Source organism: Xiphophorus maculatus, chromosome 7 (genome assembly GCF_002775205.1).
Source record: "Xiphophorus maculatus strain JP 163 A chromosome 7, X_maculatus-5.0-male, whole genome shotgun sequence".
Lineage (NCBI taxonomy): Eukaryota > Metazoa > Chordata > Actinopteri > Cyprinodontiformes > Poeciliidae > Xiphophorus > Xiphophorus maculatus.
This window is the reverse complement of record NC_036449.1, coordinates 19,966,560-19,990,458: the sequence shown is the minus strand read 5'-3', so window position 1 is coordinate 19,990,458 and position 23,899 is coordinate 19,966,560. Positions and strand designations below refer to the sequence as shown.

General features: G+C 37.3%; 1 protein-coding gene across 1 annotated transcript in view; it reads right to left on the bottom strand.

Moving 5' to 3' along the window:
- Positions 1-23,899, bottom strand: part of abca12 (ATP binding cassette subfamily A member 12) — a 68,818-nt gene that overhangs the window by 26,744 nt on the left and 18,175 nt on the right. Inside the window, exons 24-48 of the mRNA XM_023336860.1 lie at positions 22,985-23,127; positions 20,496-20,663; positions 20,094-20,311; positions 16,947-17,855; positions 16,682-16,788; positions 14,721-14,818; positions 14,046-14,245; positions 13,731-13,801; positions 12,567-12,694; positions 12,118-12,282; positions 11,197-11,361; positions 10,731-10,926; positions 9,839-9,978; positions 9,336-9,455; positions 9,080-9,170; positions 8,019-8,198; positions 7,165-7,492; positions 6,176-6,290; positions 5,320-5,649; positions 4,708-4,777; positions 4,483-4,617; positions 3,785-3,946; positions 3,468-3,651; positions 2,795-3,013; positions 1,827-2,023 (exon numbers count right to left, since the gene is read on the bottom strand). Coding sequence (XP_023192628.1) covers positions 1,827-2,023; positions 2,795-3,013; positions 3,468-3,651; positions 3,785-3,946; positions 4,483-4,617; positions 4,708-4,777; positions 5,320-5,649; positions 6,176-6,290; positions 7,165-7,492; positions 8,019-8,198; positions 9,080-9,170; positions 9,336-9,455; positions 9,839-9,978; positions 10,731-10,926; positions 11,197-11,361; positions 12,118-12,282; positions 12,567-12,694; positions 13,731-13,801; positions 14,046-14,245; positions 14,721-14,818; positions 16,682-16,788; positions 16,947-17,855; positions 20,094-20,311; positions 20,496-20,663; positions 22,985-23,127 — 4,839 coding nt within the window. The remainder of the gene's footprint in view (positions 1-1,826; positions 2,024-2,794; positions 3,014-3,467; positions 3,652-3,784; positions 3,947-4,482; positions 4,618-4,707; positions 4,778-5,319; positions 5,650-6,175; positions 6,291-7,164; positions 7,493-8,018; positions 8,199-9,079; positions 9,171-9,335; positions 9,456-9,838; positions 9,979-10,730; positions 10,927-11,196; positions 11,362-12,117; positions 12,283-12,566; positions 12,695-13,730; positions 13,802-14,045; positions 14,246-14,720; positions 14,819-16,681; positions 16,789-16,946; positions 17,856-20,093; positions 20,312-20,495; positions 20,664-22,984; positions 23,128-23,899) is intronic.

Here is a 23,899-nt window from a genome sequence, read left to right as displayed (position 1 = left end):
TGGCAATGGAGCTGAATGTTCTTTTTATGTTGGTATAATTTTATAACTTCTATTCACTTCAAAAACTAATTTAGAACACAAGTTTGAATTTATTGTTGGATTTCTACAAATGGTCAAATTGGTAAATATAACTCCATAAATATTGGGTATGCAGTTCTGACTGGAGATTGTAGAACTCTTTCTGGCAGAAATATAATATAATAAAAAATAATTGTACAAATTCACTTAAATGTTTAATTTAAATTTTATGCAACTGACCAGGTTTTTAAGAATCCTCTACAAACTTTCAATAGTTTTGAGGTCAGAGTTGTAAAAAGGCTACTAAGAAAGTTTGATGTATGCCATCCAAAAGGTCCAAAATTAATCTGCTGTTGATGCTGATGATCTGTGTATATAAACTTCTGACCAGAACTATATTTAGCACACTAGTATTCCCTGTGCAGCAGCAGTAAACCTTAGCACTAACAGAATGCAAAACATTTACAGATGAATTAAGTGGTATCTATTTTTTTAATAGAACTGATGGAATTCCTAGTTGCTGCTTTCAATCTAACTTCGTAAACAAAAGCAGCTCTCCCGTGAACTATAAACCAAGATTTTTTATTTTATAAACCTTTGGACTAACTCATATCTGGAGGAAATGTAGGCTTCAATAGTAGACATGGAAAACAATGTCATAAAATTATATAAAAAAGCTAAGAGTCAAATACTGAAGAAAAGAAAAAAAAACAAATTATAAGAAACATAAAAAATGAAACAATGAATTGTAATCCTGCCAAGAGATGATGTCAGGGAATTACACCCCTTAAAAAGCAATCATGTGATAAATAATCTGAACAGCAAAACAAATAAGCAGGCAATGTAACTCATTGACTGCTGCAAAAGGCAGCGGTAACAATCAAGTCTCTCTGGAAACAAAAGCCAAAGACTAAATTGTTTTATTAAATCCCAAGCAGTGATATTTCCGCTATAGTTGTCCATTTTGTTGACATATTTTCAGGGGAGTGATTCTTCTGAGACCATGGTGGCTGAAATGTTATGATTTGGAGCACATCGGCTGCCTCTGGCTCAGTGCAAGTTGCTGTTAGTTGACCTGTGATTTTTTTTTTTTTTTTTGCCAAATCAAAGCAACTTCTGAAAGCGATTGGGTCACCTTTGCCCGAGAGCCTAAGCTGCACTATAAATGACCAGCAAAGTATGGATCACAACAAAATCGGGCTTCAGCTATTTTCTGGAAGTTTTGTTGTTTGATCAGACTGTTATGAAATCAATTTAGAACTTAGATGACATAGCAGAAAAAAAATGATTTAAACAAGCCATTTTAAGATGGCTTCATCAGCAGTGTTCTATCACAGCTTTGCCAGGAATGCTGAGTGACTGTGGATAAATTCATTCTGACAGGCCTTACTGCTTCCCTGCATCATGGAGCTTGTAGTTTTATCTTATCACAACATAATAACTATCCAATACTGAAAATGCAGTATAACAATAACCAAATATCTGCAGCTAGAACTACAAATCACAGAATAAATGGATGACACCAGAGCAGAGTTCTTATATTTAAAAAAAAAATGAAGAAGCACTGGAAATGTAAAATTACAAATTTAAGTCATAGCCAAATCTATTTTAAGACCCAATCTTAAGCCTTGTGAAGGCCTAAGATTATTAGAGTTAAGAATCAGATTGACATTCTTGTACTATGTTGTGGGTGTTTCATGCAAAAGTATTTAATTGCAGCTGTAACATTGGTAAATGGTAATAATAGCCACAGTATTGACTGATATAAGGTACATTTTGTTTACTGTCAGTATTTAAGTGAGACTCACTCTTCTTATACTGGATAACAATGTCCCAGATGCTGCGCCTGGAGCAGGGATCCACTCCTGTTGTGGGCTCATCCAGAACCACCAAGCGAGAGCCCCCAATGAAGGCGATGGAGATGGAGAGCTTACGCTTCATACCGCCTGACAAGGTATCAACCCGCTTGTGTCTATGAGCGTACAAGTCTGTCTCCTCCAGGATCCTAGAAGACGAGTCAATGGAAAACGTTTAATCTCGAGCTCGTGTGAACATTTTTTCCCTGCGTTCAGGCTGAGTGTTGGCTCGTTAAGTTCCATTAATTAGCCATCAGAGGTTTGCATTGCAAGAGATGTAGAGCGTTTTTGCCTTAAGGTACAAGCTTAATACCGCTCCCCTTGTAAAATTGAAACCCTCCAGAAAGAGTCTCATGATGCAATACAGCTTGAGATGAAGAAGAATAAAAAATTAATTCCGCCCTAAACTGATTTAAGAAGATGCAAAAAGGACTAAAATAGATAGAAATATTACATGTTCTTGTAAAAATATAGTCTTGCAACTTCTTCCCAGTGCTTGCTCCTATGTCTGTGGAAGAAAAAGGCATTCTGCAAATAATGAAAATCTGAAGTAAGAGCTTATTTCAATGATTCTAGTTAGAACTACCGTTTTGCAGAAGCCTTGACATTCTTATAAATCACAGTAGTTATTGCTCTAAAATCTATTCAAGTAAAGAAAATCACTACAACATTAATTTAATACTTTCATATTTTATCCCACCAGTTTATTGAGCTAATATTTCTCCTAAGATTCTCATAACGCCCACACTTTCTGATTTTAAACTTTAAGTTGAAGAAAGACACTACGCAAAAGACACTCTTCAACATTCTCTGTGAAAAAATGAAAGACCAAATTTAACTGGTACATAATCTTTGAGTTTTTTGGTCTTTTTAATGCATTATAGACAGCAGTATCCTTCTCTGATTGATGTGTCACTCACGTGCGGATTTGTTCTCGCAGTTCTCTTTGTGACCAGTGTGGGGCCTTGATCTGGCCGTACAGCAGCAGGTGCTCCTTGACAGTCATGTAGTCAAAGAGGACGTCATATTGCATGCAGACTCCAAGTTCTTGGCGGACTTTTTCTATGTTTGTCTGCATGTCCCTGCCATACACCTCGATGGAGCCAGATGTTGGGGGGTACAGGCCAGTCAGGAGGGACCTGCACACAACACAGGTTAGGGCAGAGCTTGAAAATAAAGTCAAAAAGATACAAAAGGCAAAGAAAACCACTTTTTGATCTACATATTTCTCTTGAACAATTACTTATTACTAGTTTTTATGGAACAAAAAAATATTGTATTTTCTCATTGTTATTTAATCTGGTAATGCTGCAGAACTCATTACATGTCCCCCTGGATGAGCGCATCAGCAAAATGAGTCACATTTAAAATGTAAATGTAAGTGCTCAAGTTGATGAAGATCCGTTGGGCCAATTTCTACTGCTGTGCCAGATTTGGACGGAACAATCTGTCTGTCAGCACTGAGCCACTGAAATGATTAAAGGGATGCGCACATCTAATCTTAAAAGCAGCTGCAGTGGTTATAATGAGGTGGGACTCACAGAGAAAGCTGATAAAACAACAAAAAAACAATAAGAATGGATCCACACATACATGGTAGTTGTCTTGCCAGCTCCGTTGTGACCGAGCAGTGAGGTGACATGACCCTCATGAAAGTTGACATTCAGGTTCTGAATAGCTGTTTTGTCGCCATACATCTTGGTGAGACCCTGGAGTGCAACTCCCACTGGGAGCTCAGAGAAATCCTCGCCAGCCTCGTAGGACAGGCTGCTTTTGCCTGATAGAAACATAAACATTGAGGTAAATTGTAAATCAAACAGAATTTTTAACAGGATCTAAATTAAAAATGACAAAAATTATAAATATAACAGAGATGTAAGAGGAAGAGAGAGTATTCTTGTCATGTGTACCTTTGTCTTTGCTGTCTGCAAAGACAGGCTGGTTTTTCTGCATGATGTTGGAAAAGAGGAGTCCTTTGCTTGCACTTTTATTTGTCTGAAAACTGCTGCACATGTCAGTCCAGAAGGAGAGTTTGAACGGGAAATACCATGGAGCTGGGATTCCATATTTTCCTGATGGATTACAAAGAAAGACGTAGATCTATTTGAATAAATGAAAACAGGCAGGGTCTTAAAAAGACATGCCTGCAGCAGCACATGAAAAAGAAGCTAGATTTATTATTTAAATCAAATGCTGTACTTATGATTTTGAGACAGAAGGACTTACAGAAGGACAGTTATATATACAGTAATTTTGTTAAATTCAATGGTTTATAGAAGTCCTATTAGACATTATGGAGTTCTTATTGTCTTAGCATTTCAGTGAAAAATTAAAGTAAAACTAAAAACCATGAGTCCTTTTAATCGATTTTGGAGGCTGAACACCTGCTCCAGGAAATCAAACCCATAACATTGTCGCATTAAATAAAACTAGGATTGAATCAGTCTACCAGTATATTTGTTCCAGCATTTGGTTAGGGAAATTATTGAAATTGGATTGGCTGTATTCCAGCAGCTTTTGTAGTAGAGTAGATGCAGAAATATTATCAAGAATATATCCCAGAAAGTAGCAGCACAAACTAATAGCAACCAATAATTAGAGATTTCACCTGGGAAAACTGTCCTGATGTAGGCCCCGATGAGGAAGTACAGAAGGGAGTCAATGAGCAAGAACCAGCATAGAAATCCAAATGTTGCTGTGTCTCCAGCTATGGGCGAGGTGTAAGAGTTGCTCCACTGGATTCCTAGAGGAGAACAGAAAAGTGAATCCTTGATTCAGCTGGCTGAAATATCAGAAACATTCTGATGGTATTAAGGTATTCACACGCTCATACCTTCTCCCTGGGCCTCGTAGCGGGAAATGTATTGACTGGCATAGCAGAAGCAGGTCGGTGAAAACAAACTCTGTCAGAAAAGTGAAGACATTTTTGACAGGAGATCAGAAGCAAAGAAACATTTCCCTTTTTTTTTAACAAAGCTATGTAATGTGAAAATATGGCTCTTTCAAAATACAGTACAAAGATGTTTTCCAAGGTAAATTAATTTTAGTTATTTGTAGTCAGAAAGTCTGACTTCCGATTAATACTCATCAGACAGCAGGGAGTAAACTTAAAAAAAACTCAGGTTGTGTCATGCAAATGAGTGAACAGATTTTCAGAAAATTACTTCACCACATGCTACCTTTCAATATGCTGGAAAACAAAAAGATGAGAGCTGCACAAAGACGTTTGCTGCATTATTTGTTGATTTTAATTTTTTTTAGTCATATTTAAACAGCAAAACATTTTGGAGTAAATAAACTAAATTATAGCTTGCATTTACTGTCTTTGTCTCGAAAAAGAGCAATTTTAAAAAATAAAATAAAATTATTTGGTCTAATTATACACAATAACCATGCTAGTTTCACGCACATTATAAATAATAAAGCCACTTCAGAGTATGCTCACCAGAGCGCTCTTCTGGGAAAGGGTTAGATTAGTCTCGACGGACATGACTATGATGAACGGGAAGAAGCTGAGGATGTAGATAAGGCTTCCACTTAGGCCAGCGATGTAGGTCTTGTCGAAGAAGGAGCTCATCAGGTAGCAGAAGGAAATGATGTTCAACCCAACGTCACAGAGGTAGAGGAAGATGAGGAAGCCGTTGCTTATGGGTAGGATGTTTCCAAACTTCAGCACCAGCGTGAGGACGATGATGGTCAGAATCAGGAAGCCGGCGCACTCCAGGAACCAGGCAAAGAAATGACTGAGCTGATTCACACCCATCATCTTCATGTACTGTAATTGGAAGGGAAATATTGTGATGAAGTACGTTGGTATGGAGAATGTGGCTAAAAAGATGTCAAAATTAAATAAAAAATTAAAAACCACAAAGTGTTTATAACTTTTAAATGTTTGCACATTCTGTCACATTATAGTGCAAACTTTGTTTTGTATTTTAGTAGTGTGTATTTGTATGTCAACTCCCTGAGAAAATAATTTGTATGACATTCTATTGCTGCAATTAAATATGCAAATCATTTGTGGTATGCTTCTTCCAGCTTTGTACATACTTCAATTATCAAGTTTTGCCACTTGCTCATTGATCGTACCCATTCTATTGTAGGTGACTGTAATGGTGGAAGCTATAGTTCAACCACAGTCTCACTTTTTTGCAAACTAAAAGGAGACTGGATAAATGAATGCCACACTTTATAGTTTTTTTTTTAATTATTTACAATAAATCAAATAAATCATAAATTTCTAAAAGTAAGCAGGTTACAATATAATGCCATTAGTTTTCAGGTAGAGAAAAACCCATTACCTCATGCAGTCTCAGCTCTCTCTCGTGTACAAGTTTTTTCACGAAGTCAGCCACAAACAACACCCATGGTATCATCAGCAAGAGAGGGAAGACAAAAGAGATGGCCTCCAGATACCTGAGAAATACAGAGATGCCAGCTGTCAGTCAGACTCTCTGCAAACCAAACATCCAGACAGATGGAGGGGCCTATCAGTCAGTCACCGGCTTGACAGAGTGAGGAGAACATGGGTATGCTGACAACCGCATTGTCATTCTCGTCCTGCTATTGTTTACAAAAATAGATTAATCCGTATTGTGTTTTTTTATTGTTTGACCACTCAAACTAACAGCCTGAAAATTTTGATTTCAGTACATGCAGTGTGACATTTACTTAATTTTTTTTACAGATATTTTCTCAGGATTTGTACTGTTTAGGTGACAAATCAAAAAAAAAAAGAAAAAGAGAGCACATAGTCTCTTATAGCTGGTCAAAAGGCAGCCAGCTGGAGGGAGAAGCTCCACTGGCTCTTCTCAGATGAAATATGAGCGCTGCTAAAAGCTGCACTCCAGGGCAAGTGCACACATAGACATTAAATTCAGCAATAATTTATTGAAAACCATGTTGCGTGGCAATGGACAAGTTAATGTCAAAACCATGTTGGATATGTTTTACAGAGAGAGAAAAGTGCTGTGTTCTTTAAGTAGTTTTTTTCTTTTTTTTAGTGCATGGGGTATTCAGTATATGGAATGTTTTCAAAAATGAATGCACAATTACATTGAATGTCAATGTACATGGTTCAGAGCTAATTACACTGTGGCAGGTTCCTGTGAATGACTACTTACTGTCATTCTCAAGTGGCAAATGAATAATGAAATAGCATACATTATTCCACATCAATGCTTGTTCCCCCTCAGTGAGAGCGTGTATCCTTTCATGCCGCCTTGCACGCATTTATGCGTTAACTCCGTACACATCCATTCGTACGCATCCGCTAACGCAGAAAACTCACTCGTCTCGCAGAAAGCAGGGATAGGGGAAGGGCTGCAGCTGCACGGCCGGCTCTGTGACTTTCTGCCCGGTCTGGGTTTCGATGATGGCCCGGTCGATGTTCTCCTGCAGGTAGACGAACCCACGGTTGTAGCGCATTGTGTGGCTGGCCGAGATGTGGTTGTCCTTCACAAAATACGGGTTTCGTGCCCGATCCGTACGCATGATGTTATCCATGTGCATTCGAATGGTGTAGCTGACTTTGGGAGGCAGTTCAGTCGAGGAGGAGGAAGAGGATCTGGCCTCACGTTTCCTTGATGAGTCTTCGTCTTCAGTCTTAAAGATGACACCTAAAGAACGTACAGCACATGCAGTATGAATTCACAAATCAACGGTTTGTTGCCTTTCATAAGCTTCAGCTTATTTTTGCTAAGCCTCCTAATCTCAGCTCATTATTAACAGCCTTTAGAGAACCAACACAGATGCACATAGAGAAAGCTGTGAATTATCACATACTGTGACAAAATAGCATCTTGTGCAGTTGAAAGCCAAGCTGTAGCTCTCTGTTGTGTAGGATCTAATAAGCCATCTTGTGAAATTTTCCTATTTTTTCAGTTTGGCTTAATAAACTGCATAATCCGTTTTTTTCTTATGCCATTACAGCGTTCTCCTTTTTTATGTTGTCAGCACTTTGATTTGTCTTGCTGCGGAAATGTGCTATACAAATAAACTTGCCTTTGATTCTTTTATTTTTTCCAGTGATCTTGATTAAATGAGATAGCTCACACTTAACCCAGTAGTCTGAAAACACAACATTCATATGGTCCAAACAGAACCAGACTTGCATGGCAGATAGATGACCTGATATTTACTCACTTGCATAGAGCTCCCGGTTTTTGGCGAGTTCCTGGGCCATGGCGTTGAGCTCCTCAGCGGAGTCATAACCACGGTAACGGTCAAACTTGATGCAGGAGGAGATCTTCACCATGAGATTTGACAAACTGCTGATCTGATCGAGTATTTTCTTGTTCTTATGCAGCATCTCTGTCATGTTAGCTGTGAAAGAAAACACTTTTTAGCAAGGAGCTGACATAGTCAAACCTAAGTGCTACCTTGTGTTAAGAACAACACTCTTTGTTGTGGAAGTTGTTACTGTGAGAAGGACACTTAAAGATGGCTATTTTTATGCGTGATGAGAAGATCTTCTCTGAATATTCAGAGAAGGTTTGGATTTGCTCCAAACCATTTCAAAAGGTTTGAGGCAAATCTTTAATGTATCATCAAACCAAAAACTATAGGTCCCACTCCTTCATTTCAAATTCATTTTGTCAAAGGTTACATGTGTTCACATCTAAAAGATGAGATATTTCATCTGTAATGTATTTTGTCTGAATCCCATTTTACTAATTCTTTGCTATTTAGTTCAATCAGCTGTTTTGGTCCTTGTTACCAAAGTTAATTGCATGACTAAGTAATTATGCATACCATAACTTTAGATGGATTAGATATTAAATGATGACTGAATCTAATAAGACTTCACAAATGACTTTCATCTGGTTTGAGATGGAAAATGTGCCCAATATAAAAAGTTCTGAATGTATAAATTCAAGGAAAGAGAGAATTTCCATCTTTTCCTATTGCCTAAAATTCTAATAATAATGTGAAACAACACCATGCTCTGCTGTTAAATTGTAATTCTGACAGATGCTGCATTCCTTTATTATGACTCCAATTAGCTTAAAAACCTGAATATCAAAGGTAAACCTAGAAAAACCTTCTCAGAAAAAATAAATCCCCCATTTTGCATCTAAATCCTAAGAGCAATCGTATTTTCTGGCATCATGGATGTTTTATGCAAGTAATAAGTAACAGAAAAATCTACGTTTTGAGCTGGTATCTGCAGCTTACAAAAGTAAGACCCACAAATGCACACTCACAGAAGCTGCTGAGCGTCTTCTTTATGCTGTCGACATTTATGTCTGTCTGCATCTCAATGAAATTCTTCACAAAGGGGCTGTTGAGGGAATTCTGCCAGAAAGGTAGAGAGAGAGGAAGAGAGAGGTGGAAATTATGAACATCATCAAGATTCAGCTGCAGAAACTCATCCACGACAAGCTTTATCTTTAGATTTTCAAACGACAGAGAGGCGGCTGGCATGATCAGATATAAAAAAGCAACTCTGAGACTTTATACCTGCAGCACTGGCAAAGTGGAGCGGAGTAATTCCGCTGACTTTATGATGTAATTTGAGGATTCGATCCAGTCCTCCGAGGATTTCTTCAGATTTGCAAACTCATGCAAGGTGGCATTGGCCTGAGCAAAGTTAAGAGAAAGACATGAAAGAGTAAAACAATTGTGTATCAGCAGAAAGTCCAAACTTTGTGTGTTTATGCGGAATTGTGAGTGTGAGTGTTGCATTCAACTGAAAACAAAATCAGACCTGCTAAAATATTTAGATCATACCAATATGAACATGTGCAAAGAAAAGACGGTACTATGACCAAGACAATCTAGAAATATCTAAATGTTTGGAAGTCACCCCATGTTGATAGCTTAACCACAATTTTAAAAAAGTAGAAATTGTTACAAACACAACTGAGATTGTTCTGTCTTTACAGTCTAATGATAATTTATTATTTGTCTGTATAAATAAGTAGGCCCACAGTGTATTTGTAAACCAAGAAGTTTGTATTTACTTTCTCCATTACAGCCCTTGTGGCAGGTGTGTCAGGTGTGAAGAGGATCTGGCCCATCAGCATTGGTTTGAGGAAGGCCCAGGCGATGGCTCCGCCTGTGGTATTGACCATGTCCAGATACATGTTCATGCAGAAGGGTGCTGCCCAAAGGGACGAAAGAGAAGCGTTAGGTACAGAGCTGAATGGCAAATGGAAAACATGCAAACTTAGATTAAGATTTAGAATCTGAGAATTTTGCTTCTACAGCCTTTTTTAAGAATAATCATGTTTTAAAATGTGTTACTGTATATAAACTGGTGAAAAATACATATATATTTGAAATATATCAACCTGAAATATCTTCAAAAGGATATTTGATTGTAGAAATCTTTTTTCCCCCTTTTTTTTATTATGCCAAAGTTTGAGTACTCACAAATCAGAGGACTTGTCCAGTTTTACCTTGATCCCTAACCTCAATCATCGTATGCATTCATACTAAATAAATTTGAAAATATGTTCTAATGAGGACTGGTTGTCAGATTACCTTTTGAAAATAACTACCTCTAAGTAGGTATTATTAAAATGTTTTTTATTGGTCCAATGTAAAAGTCTAATCTTAGATGTCCTGTTTTGATTACCTATAAGTAGAAATATCCATATAATTAACAAAGAGACATAAAAAACATGATTGTCTAATTAACCTTTATAAATGAACTTGTCAGTAATATCCTAATTTATTGCATTAACATGTATTAATGTAAATGCAATAATATTAATATATGTTAAGAAAACCCTCAAGGTTAGATACTGTGGTATCTAAAACAAAAATTTCTACCAACACATTTTCTTAAATAAAAAAGGAAAATGATAATATTAATAGTCTAAGTATTATGCCCCAAATCTTGCAACTTACAGGAGTCTCGTGGGATCTTGAACCTCTCAATCATCTCCTCCCTCTTTTGGTTGTTGTGGAATGAGGGGCCAGATTCAGACAGTTCAGGCAATTTGGAGATTCCAAACAGAGCGATGATGCCGTTGCTGCACAGAGCCCGGGACAGGGTCACGAATGTGGCTTTGGTGGACATGGTGCTTCTCCTTCCTCTTGTCATCTGGTTGGGGGAAAAAAAACAAAAAAACAATAAAATCACAGTCTCCATGCAAAATATTACTAAAAGAAAACTAGAAAGCTATTTTTTCCAGCCAAAATTATGCTTGCTAGAGATATACATAAAGTACATTTGTATTCCTGAAACGCCTTCTACCGCTATTGCATTGCAATTCTTTCTTTTGACTACTTTGACCACCTATGTTTTAACACTATGTTTTAAAGAAAAGTGTATCCTGTGTAAACCTAGTTTATAGGTTTAATGAAAACGCACTTCGGAGAATTCAGTGCTGGAGTCCAGGTTAAGATCTTTGATGGATAGCAGGTAGCCTTCCAATTGCTTGACTGCGGGAAGAATCTTGTTCATCATATCCGTTGCAACCGTTGCCACTTGGGCCATGACTTCTACCAGACCCTGGAGTTCCTCAGACAACACCATCTACAAGAAAGAGAGCAACATTCAGGTTTTGATCAAATCAACGAGACATATTGTTGTCTCTAAATTGAAAGAAAATTCTCAAGATATGGCCCACAAGTTAATAGTGGAGTGGTAGATATTTTATTATTATTTAATTATAAAGTTTATGCTATGAAAAATAATAAGTTGCAAAAATGAATGCAACAATGTGTCTAAAAAGCATATATGTGAAGGCATAATTAATTAAGTTGAATTTTAATTGAAAATTAAACTTTAAGAACTTTGTTATTTAAATTCAAGAACTACACAAATTGCAGACAATCCTTGCATAACTTGATTACATCTTTAACCAATGTTATTCTAACTTAAATAAAATGCAATATTTAGCTAAATATGTCTTGTCAACTTATAGTCTTTGTCTTAGCATAATAACACACACGGAACAAAAAATGTTTAAAGAAAATCACAAATAAAATCATTGATAAAAGAGATAATGAATAAATTCATGTGCAAACCTAAAATCTGTAAAAGTCACTGAAGAGCTAGCATGAGAGGTCTGGGTGTGAAATGGAAATTTTTGTCTTTCGTATTTTCTCTTATTTCTTTCTTTAATTAACTAAAACAGATTTAAAAAAGGAAACAACGAAAAAAAAGAAAAAATATGTGATTCATGTTTCTGAAACAAATCCTCTGTGACATCCTGCTGCTGCAGTTAGGCACTAGGTGCACTGTTTTGATGAAACGGGAGGGAAGACACATGTCAACTTTGAGCCTTACTCTGTAAATGACCTTCTCCGTGTTTATATGTTCAGCCGTCAGCAGTGAGAACTTGTACCAGTCTTCAGCAGACATAGCGCAGAAAGTTGCCAGAATGTCCACCTCTGTCGTGTTCACTGGTTCAGTGGGGTGACAATAATGCAGGTTTGCCAGCCACGTCAGGATCTGTTCCAAAAGGTATCATGAGAGATATATAAATAGGCCTTAATGCCAGAGACATGACTAAGATTGTATGTTGTGTATATAAAATGGGTGTAAACATAAGAAAGTTTGATTTGATCAGACAAATCCATTTGAGCAGCAATGACAGAATTGCAGGTCTATTCATTGTTTTGTTAAAAAAATAACTCCCTGAATTATGAGGACAAAAATTTCAAATAAAAGGCACCAAAGAGCAGAAACAAAAAGTGCACTTCTAGTGAAACTCTAACATGAAGTTCTTGGCTCACCTCTGTGTTGTTGGGTAGAGGGGTTTCCATCAGAACAAGAAGAGCTGCAGGATCTATATTCATGTGCTCCTGGACGGCCAGAATGAAAGCTTCCTTATTCCTCAGCATTTCGCCAGCTGTCACCACTCCTGCCAGAACAAACAAGATACAAGTCAGCTTAACGATATTTAGTTAAATTACAAAAAATTGCTTTTATGGAGAGTAACAAGGTGTTTTTGCATGAAGAGAAATTATTAGAAAAGTAAAGGAAAATACTTTTTTTAGTCTTAACAAAGACCCAAGTGAGAGAAAGAGTGGGCATCAGTTATAAATAGGGAAACGGAACAATCATTAGCCTGTTTTTATGAGGAGGTTATACTAGTTTATAGTAAACTTGATTAACTTGGTTAACACAAACCATCAATCATATAGCGGCAACTCCGTGAATGAGGACACATATAGAGGGTAGCTTGCTAAAGTTCACACAGCTAATCAGAAATGGGAAAAAGAGGGGATTTAAGTGACTTGTGAATGCTGAGTTGTTTTTGGTGGGGTATATTTTCTCGGAGCACTTTCCTATTAACTTAGCATCATTCAAACACCACAACCTACCAAAGAAATCATATTGAGATCAATAAGTCTACAGTGCTAATATGATGTCCAGTCATCAGATCTCAATTAATTTGAGCAAGACTGCGTTTTAATAAAATAGAAAACTTGCATATGAATGGGCAACTATTTGATGTTATCTTCAATATGGGGCAACATTTTTGAGAAATGTTTTCAATGCCTATGTGACTCTTTTACACCAAAAATAAATGTGGTTCTTAAGGCAACAGCAGGACCGACATCTTACTAGTTGGCCCTTTATAAGTTTTCTTTATAAGGTACACTTTACCTATACCTTATAAAGTGGCTGGTAGTTGTATATTCTTATCAAAAAGATGGGGAGATGCTTAAACCTTTACAGTGCAATGTGTACAATGTAATATTTGATTGCGGTAAGCTCCAATTTAATGGAGTTAAAAAAAATGTTTGAAGGTTAAGAAATGTTAGATAAAATAAAGCCAAAGAAAGTTAAATCCTAATGGTAAATTCAAAATTAAAACCAGACAGACAAAACTGAAACTCATTTACTACAGCACTGACAGTTTTAAGAATGGACGTAGAGACTGACAGACTCACCTGGAGCAGTAATATTGATCGAGCGCAGACTGCTGATGTTCAAGCCCAGCGTTTCACTCAACAAAGCAGTCCTGTAACCATGTACATTCATACTATAAATTAAGTTTGTAAATAAAAAATATTGCAAATTATGCTGTTTAATTTATTCCAAGGGGATAACACACCAACATAATTTGATTAAATAAGTTAAGTTAATTGACTCTTCTTAAAAAACTACTAATGATATAGCCCCATAAGCATTTTGTATATTATATTTGCATGCTTCTTTGGACAATTTGTAATTTTAAAAAAATCAGATGAGGGAAATGTTTGTACCAGTCTGACTGGAGGTTGTATCTTCTGGGATCTCCGACGACAGCCTGGAAGACGATTTCTGACAGGGAGGTTTTGTTGCTCTGTACAGCGTCAGCCAAGACCTGCAGGCTTGGCAAAACTGTGTGACAGAGATCCCCAGGTTTCATGGAAAGTGACTGCAAGAGCAGGGCCACCAAATCTGAGTTCTCCAAAGCACACACCTATAGGGCACAAAGTGGCTATAAATATAATGAACTCTGATGGTATAAAATTATCAAATACATATTTAGACACTTTTTAATGAGATAAGGTGCAATACATCAAACATTAGTAATAACATACACACAAAAACACTTAAACTGCAAGAATATCTTGTTGAAGGTTTATTTGTAGTTCTAAGGAAGTGCAAAGAACAAAATAATGTCACTCAATTACAGCACAAAATCTTAAAACCTTGATAATTAGAGTGAAACTAAGAACTAGGTTCTGAGAGTGGACTTTATTGGTGATTTTTAGTTTTAAAAATGTAAGCAGTTCAAAGTGATTAGGTGATAACTTTCAGAATTGCTAATAGCACAGAAATTAAGCTGAATTTCAAAATGGTTGCATCTGTGAATACAATCCGCAGCAACCTTCACCTCGTCTGAGTCACTATCATACGATAAAAATAAATGACAGGCAAGTTAATGCACAAACCTCAGATCTCAGTTGGTTTAGTTGATCTGTGTATCCTGGGTCAGTTGGGCTGATCTGAAGGGCTGTCTGGATGGCTTCCTGCATGACTCTCAGGTTCTCTGTGACAGGTGGAAAAGACAGAGAGTTGCAGGGGTGAAAAGAGGGAGGCTGAGAGAGATGCCATTAGTGTCTGGAATCTTAAAGAGTTCGGCCTGCGAGGTGACAGAATAACATGACATCCCACTGGGCTTCATTACGACACACGCCATTACGGTGGTACCGTCGTTGAGCAATGAGCAGCAAATGATGTGCTTAAAGTAAAGCTCTGTGCGGGACTGATGGGGCCAGAAGGGCCAGCAGTCCTAGATGCCGTCATGCATAAAAACGCATCTGACAAGTCCTAAGAAAAGCACCACCTCAGGCTGCAAGATGGGATGACAGAATATTTAATTAGTCCAAAATTAGACAATTGTAATGTTTAATCTCAGGCTGCTCAATACCTTGAGGTCTTTGCAACCACAACAGTTTGCAGTGTTTATTAGTGGGGTTTGAGAGTTGAAAACTGAACTTGCCTACAAAGGGGTTCTATGCACACAGAAAAACATTATCGCACAAGCACAGAAGCATATTAAAAAGAGGTCATGGATGCATACTTGTGCGAGTGCAAGGGGAGACATTTAGCGAGGGCGGACAGGATAAGTGATTGAATTCTACTTTGCTAATGAGATTTAAAAAGGTGCTGAGTGGCTTTCTGTTGGAGATGGGCCACATGGCCTTGGGCTCTTTGGGAGTTGAAGCTAAGTCGGTGTGAAGTCTTATTCCTCATATCTGCAGAGTGAATATTCGAAGTGCTGTAATCATATGTGCAGTTACAACAGCACTAACAAAATGTTTTATGGTCTTCCCTTGGTCTTGCAACCGTTATAAATTACAGGGTGACGATGCTCCAAGCTGGAGTCACTGGTGACTGTTTAATGGCAGGCTGTATTTATACATTCAGGCTATCACAGTGGCTCTGCAAACACAAGCTGTAGCAACAGCAAGTGAAGGAATAAGTAGCTAAATCTGAATTTACACACATGCTCAGATGGAGATATTTTATTATGACTTGTTTATTTATTTATTATATTTAAGTCAATAACTCCATGTAGTTGGCTGGGCTTTCTTAGATAATTTTTTACCATTTGACATCACATGATCATCTGAATTTGACCATATTGTCTAACAATCATAGTCAAATTGTATTATGGGATTGGATTGGATTTGTACAAACTGGATTGTTTGATTATATATTCCTATATAATTTAATGTTTATAACAGAGACCTCTTTTCTAAGTGGTGTGGCTCAAAATTACATTAATAAGGCATTGGCATAGTAAAAATAATCTGAAATGACCTAAAATGAAATCCCAATCCCAAATAATAATAATAATAATAATAATAATAATAATAATAATAATAATAATAATAATAATAATAATAATTTTAAAACATTCATATATAATAATAATTTCAATAAGATTGTAAAATATAATCATTTAATAACAATTTCTAGTTATTCAAAATGGTGAAATTGTTCAATATAAAAAACAGAAATGCCTTTGTTATTTACTTAACTAGTAATTTAAATATTTTGAAAAATCAATTAATGTTTTTATTTATTTAATGTATTCCTTTAAATTCCATAAAGTGATCGAATATGTACATTTATTTAAATGACTTATTGAACTTTGGTCCTCAATAAATAAATGCCATCTCAATCAAGTTTTGGACAAGAAGCTCTTATTTTTCTAGTTGCACCAGAGTAAAAAGCAATCATCAAACATGTGTTGATATTAATGTAGTGAAAAAAAACAAAAAACAAAGACAAAACTGAAGCACAAATGTTCAATTCCACTCTTAGTGTTTTTTATGGATTTTGCATGAAAGCCTATAAAATACACTGAATTAAAGAGAATAGTCCAAAAACATTTTTTTATTACCTGGAGATTCACTTGCCAGTGCCCTGCTAATGGTTTTGATCTCAGACGCAAATGGCAAACCATCAGGAAGCATCTCAGCAGCATTTCTCAGAATATCCATTGATGGCCTGAGGAAAATAGTACCAAAAATGTTTATATAACCCAGACTACCATATAAGACAAAAACAAGGAAGAATAAATTAGACTTATCATTGTTTGGACTAGAGAAAATAGTAGCGTACACAACAATTTTCTTTCTTTGGCTAATCTTTAAAGGAACACTTACGTCTCAAAAACTTGAGGGTGAGTAAAGAAGGCAAACATCCCGAGGGTGGCGTCAATAGTGTCTTCTCGTGAAGCATTCAAGCTCCATGGCATGTCTCTTGTTGCTCCCTTCATCACAATGTTTAGATCAGGATTTGAAAACAACACATGGGCCGTCTCTGTCATGTCTGCCGTGGTCGGAGGGACAGAGACGGCTCTGAACATGGCTGGGTAGTCGATTTGAAACATATCAATGATGTCATTCAAGGGGTCTCTTGTCATCATCAGCGACAGGTCGCGTTTCCGCCTGTTCCTCACTTCATGGTTGCCGCTGGACATTGGGGGTAGAACACCACTAGTGCTAACAAACTGGTGAAAAGCTGCAAACATGTTTCCAACCAGCTCTTCGTACACTGCAGTATCCACGTCCACACTCACTCTGGTCAGAATAGATAGTGGAAGTCTGACGATTTCATACATCTTGGAAAGAGCCTGACTCAGCATTTCCAGTCCAAATGTTTCAGTTGAGGCCAGCCACACGGACATCTCATGCATGCGCTCCACCGTCAAGTAAGTGCCGTTCGTTGCCAGGAAGTGCTCCATGGCCTGGTACACCACAGGCGAATGTCCAAAAGCCCTTGTATCGACAATCAGTGTAATTATACTTTCTATTGTGTCAGCAAAAAAGGCCAAATTAACTCCAGAAGCATTTCCTGACACCATGGGGAAGATGTCATTCAAAGTGATGTTTGCAGAGGTTAAGAAGATCATGGCTGCCTCTTCAATGAGCTCCTGGGATGAGCTGCTGCTTTCAGTGAGATGGTAGTTGACCAGAACGTGGCTCAGTGCTTTGAACGCAGCTTCAATGTAGGGCTGAAGGAAAGGAGCCACATCAAGCAATTCATCTGAAAGCTGTCTGATGGAAACCAAACTGTGGAAAGAAGACATTAAATGAATGTCAAAACGTAAATATGTTTGCATAACATAATAACTTTTGTTTTATTCTAATTCTTTATTGCAGTGATTCCCAAAATCTTTCTTTTTTCCTTTTCAGATTTGGAAGAAAAAGACATTTCCAATCTCACCCTTCATCCTCAGGAACAGATTAAAGAGCTGTAACTCATGTAGTTAGACCTGTTTGATTTCCTGGGATACTCAAATTGTGATCCTTATCCCCATGCCCGGCTCATTAATGGTGCCGACATAAAATGAGAAATCAATTTTAAGAAGAGAAGAAGGCTGAATCATGGCTAAGCTACTATCTATTCAGACCTGCCTGTTTTCAGGCAGACCAGCGTTAAATTAATCAATTTGAATGCAAATGTGACCACTTCAGCTCCTCGTGTAATTATGTATGAATCAAATAGGTTTCAGTGGTGCTTTGTGGATAATGTGGTCACAGCAAATTAAGTATTAGGTTCACGATGAGTTCATGTAAGCTGCAGGTGAAATTGTCTCTAAAGGTCGGTGCTCTAAACAGAATTCGATGGAAATGTTTTCTTTTGTCGCTGCTGTATAGCACATCTTTTACTGATTGCGCTGTAGTCAGGAATGACCTGATCCGATCCCAGGTTTCAGCCCAGAGTCCTGATCACGGCACTTTTAATTAATCAGTATCAGGAGTGTTTAACAAAACTCTGGTTCCCAATATTTGTCATTGATCTATGTCTCTGATTATGTCAGCCACTTCCCCAGCAATAATAGTTTTACGCAGCCAATTTTTCACAATTACAGCCTGCTTTTACTAGCACAGTCTGAGAAACTGTATGAAAGTTTGTGTACATTATTTTGGTGATAAAATCACCAATTTTCAGCTTAGAAATGAAGCTTGTTTCATTCTTTACAATAGCTTTCAGAGTGGGAGAGAAGCTGCAGCAGTTCCCTCTGTCATGAGTCATGTGACCTGCTCTGTCTGATGTGCTTAGCCATCACACACAGGTCTTTAACACCATCCTTTAATTTCCCAATCATTCAAAGCAGCACTTGTTTTGTGGAGCAGAGAAAAGACAATAGTGTCATCCTTCTAAAAAAAGGTAAATCATGTCCAGAGAAAAGAAATAAAAATTGTAAATAAGTGGTAGAAGGTGGTTGATCACATGGGCTAACCAACTTCTATGCATAGGATGAATTTGGATTGGACCTATGGGTACAAAATAGCACAATTTCAGCATATGTTTCATGGCTAAATAAAGATTATTACTAAATAACCTTTAATATCCTACAAAGAATACCGTCATGACCATTCGTTATTTTGATTGTTTTCAAAAGGAGAGTATCTTTGTTAGAGCATGATTAACTGGAATTGCATCAAAATATGTAGCAAGGTGAATAAAGTCATGTCAAAACAGAGAGGAAACATGCTAACATTAGCAGAACACTAAAGCAAATATGATCAGGATATGAGTTCATTATTCACTGTGGGTATGCTGAGTGAATAAACATTTTTAGAAACAAATGCACATTATAGGAAACATGTTAAGTTACATTACAGGAGCTATTTTAATTGAACTAACCCATGTTGGAGCAGCATATTGAATCTGACCTACAGAAATCCCGGTTGGAACAAAAATATTTGACACTGTAAGCAGAAAAAGGAACATAGGAAAGAACCGGAGAGACTGCTTCATCTGGAAGCTAGTTAGTGAGTGAATTGTAAGACTGATGAAACGTGGTGTATAATTTACAGCATTTTAAAGTTGCTGCGTTGTAGTTAACGAATATGGCTTTATTAGCTTTAATGAAGTGTTGCGCTGCGATTCTGTACTGGCTGATGATTAAAATAACTCAGATTGGTGTTTGATGCAGTAGATCCCAATCAAACTGTCCTCAAACTTTTTGGCTAAATACCATAAAGGTTGTTTCTGTTTAAAAAATTGGCAACGTTATGCTCCTTTTTCATTCTATATTTTTCTCCTCTTTTCATTCTATATTCTTCTCAAGCAATTTTTCCATTTACCATGGGAAAATTGCTTGGGTTTCCTGGAGACCTAAATAGACCACTAAGTTAATTTGACATGATTTACTGTCAAAACAGCTCTTAGTGAGTTGAATTATTATCGCCAGATTCAACACTAACACATTGTTTAGTGATTTCCTTGAGAGCACCCAAATTATAACAAGAGTAAAGAGCACATCGTGTTAGGAACAACATAATCCAATTGTGGCTGACCTGCTTTGCAACTGCATGTCCTGGAGCAGCCTGTACCAGTATATGTGTCCCTCGTAGCTCAAATGCATGCCTGTCAGCTGCAGGAGCTGGCTGGAGAGAGTCTTGATGAACTGTTGTATCACATCTGTGCGGTTAATGCTGACGTGATAGAGAGACTGTAATGTTTTGACAATCCTGCCAGCTGCCAAGCTCACACTTATTGGTTCCATGTCCATGTGCTGTGTAGAAGCATGCAGGAGAAAAAGTGTAAGAAGTGAGACTGTTTATTTCCTGAGTGACAACACTGCCACCAAGTGTTGAAACTGTTTGTTTTTTTTTCGTTTTTCATTTCCAAGAAAGCACTTTTTTTTTTTTACAAACACATTTGTAGTTTGCATTTTAATTTGCCATGCTCCTACTCACACTCATGTTCAGGTGGGACAAGTCGGTGATTGCTGCTGCGTAGGCATCCAAAACAGGCTGCAGGCTGGTGTTGCACCACACAGCAAATCCGGAAAGGTTTGCCCCTGCTGCCTCTGCAAGAGGCTCCCAGGCTTTAAGGGCGTCACTGCAGTTCAGCGTGCCACTTGCCTAAAGAGACAAAAAAGGAGAAACCATTCTTATATCATGTTCCATACAATGTTCTAATAACCTGCTGAAAAAAACCCCATTGTGCCCAAAACACAAAAGACTGTAGGGAGGGGGTGGCAAGGGGAAGATCCAAATATCTCTTCTTTTGAGGTTTAGAAAGAACCTGTGGGAGAAAGATAATTCTCCCACAGGTGTCTGTTTTTCATTGTGTTAATGTTGTATGCCCACATAAGCACTGAATAAATAACATACACTGAAGTACCATGTAGTCTCTTCCGTGTGTAGACTCTGAGGGTATTCATGTCTTTTGCAAGATAAGACACAAACTTTTCTCCACTGCATGGTGGTTTTTATCATGATAGGGAAATTAATTAGGATGGCTCTTTTTTAATTTGATGAGGAAATGTGCAGGTTCAGACAAAAACACAAAGGAACATAGAAGCACTAACTTTCTGTTGCTGTTGAAAAATTTAAATTTTACACAGCAACTGAGGAAAATTCAAATCATGGCAGAGCAGAATTAGTATTCTGGCAAAGACACTCAGACATTAAAAGTTTAAAAGCACCCTCGGATCTGAGCAGCAGGTTGGTAAACCTTAAAGTGTATATGAGATTTGTTTATCCGCAATAAAAGACTCAGATGGGTGTTGGTTATTTCACTCCTCCACCATTTTGTATATTTGCAAATGTACCCAGCTTTTGCAGGTATGAATTTGGGAAAATGATAACCTGCAAAGTTCATACCAACCATGAATCAATTTGTACCAGTCAGGGAAACTATTTTTACTCACTCTGACAACCACATAGCAATTTAGAGTTATTTTCCATAACCCACTCAATGTGGAAAATGTGGTTGTAGAAAACAAACATCACCTTGAGGCCAAGGGTTACTTTAGTTTGACACGAATACTAACTAATTTGCTATTTTTAATGAGAGTAATACAAAGTTTTAGGCAATAATACAGAATGTGATTTGATTATATTACACATGGGATTTGAGCATTTTTATGACAATTTATCTCTAGAATTTCTAAAAAGATGAACCAGAGCACTGGCTTCATGCACAGCTTCACTAGATTCTCATCTCCCTTTAGTACTCCATCTGGTATTTCTCCCATTGAGTTAAATTCTTCTGGTTGAACTTCAACTGGGTCAATCAGTGAACAGAAGGTGTTGTGAAGCGGAGGAAGTGAACAAAGCCATTCAGTTTATGTTGGCAATTATTTCAAATACTGAGCAATTTAAGTCAGAGCAAGAGGAGGGTTTAGGACATTTTATTGCTGGTAAAGACATAGTGGCTAAGCAGGGGTGGGCAATCCTGGTCCTCAAGGGCCAGTGTCTTGCAACTCTTAGATGTCTCTCTGGTCCAATTCACCAAATCACCTCTAAGTGCAGTCAAGTTCCCCAGAGTCCTGCTCATTACTTGACTCAGGTGTGTTGAAGTAGAGATACATCTAAAAGTTGCAAGAGAACAGCCCTCAAGGCCTGGAGTTGCTCACCCCTGGGCTAAGGGGTTGGTTTTTACATATAAATATGTAGCTATGAGGAAAAACTGAATTCATATGCCAGTGCTTGACTATATGGGCACAAAATGCAGGCTGAAAAGAGCAAAATGGCAATGCGTACATATTAATCTTGGCTACAATATTTCAAGGGGCAAAATGACCCAAAGTCAACTCAAAGTCAGGCAAGCTATATTTTTTGTGAAGCTATACATGTAAAGTTAAAAGGTTTTTCTTTCACAGCCACAAGTAAAAGAGAAACTATTATGATACTATTATTTTTTACGTTCTTGTTTCTTAAAAAAATAGACAACAAAACCAGTGCACACAACAAAAACACTTTTGAAATCTAACTTTTTATCTAAAGAGTAGATTTTTCACAAATATATGTAGAGTGAATAATTTATAAATAAATTCCTGCTTGCATGCAACCATCAGCTATTCTATATCCCGAAAATTTGTAATTTGGACTGTTAACCACTGAAGTCATACCCCCATTATATTTCAGTATGACAATACTGTCTCAAACCTTGTTGAGTTAAATAAATGTACAGATGCCTATTCAAACTGTTGGAACAGACAGATTAAGTTACAAAAAAACAAGACAGTTTTGATACATTAATCAGATGGAAGCTATTGAAAAAAACGAGACATTAGACAAGGATGAGAAACGGCTCTTGTCAAATGCAACAATGCATGACAGCTGGTGTGATGGCTTTCTTGTCCACCTCAAACGCAGACATGTAGACAACTATAACAAAAGGAAACTGCAAATGATTGTGAAGATTCAGAATAATGAGTGGATAAAAGCTGACTGACCTGCTGGGCTGCTTGAAGAGTTTCTTGTATGGCAAACTGCATTCCTTCTGTGAGCTCAGACATGTTGAGATGACTAGTGTTCACAGCCAGCCCAATGTCTCTCATCAGGGCCACCAGGGGCATCTGAAGGCTTTGTAGCATTACTGAGAAGAAGAAAAAATGAAACTGACAAATGCAAATTACCTCTATAAGCTAAATGAAAAATGTACAGACATGGTTCCTTTATGCATTTTAGTTTGAGATTAATAAAGATCAGATAATGTGAAGGAACACTGATGCATAAATGAGATAGTGCTGCCGTTTTCTTCATTTTCTCTTAGATTAAATATGACTACCTCTATCAAAGTACCTACATCACATAATTTCTGTCTTTTTTTTTTGTTATTTTACTTGGGATAAACATAACTGGTGGCAGCCAAAATCAGATCAGGACAGGACTCACAGAAAACGGGACATTGTTACAGAACAAAACAGCATTATCTGAGTCTGTCTGATACTAACTTTTGCTGACATGCAGATCAAATAATAAAACAGTTTGAAAAGTTTCAAATCCCTCAGTGTAATTATTATATGAATATATTCTGGAATGAGGCAGTTTTGAAAGTCAAAACACCACTGGTGACCCCAAGGGAGAGCTCTACGAAGGAGATGGAAATGCACCTTCAGGTGCTTTTGAGTAGAAAAGCTAACTCACATGTCCTTACTTCCTAAAAGTTTACCAAAACCCTTAATTTATATACGCTTTCACAGAACATCAATGAAAATCCACAGATATGATGAGAGTTGTGTTCTTACAGTAGGAGTGGGCGTCTGGAGGTTAACTTATATCTAAATAATACAATACAAAAAAGATATAGAAATATATGGAGAATGCTGAAACAAAGTTCTCCTTTTTTATTTTTTACCAGTGTTGAA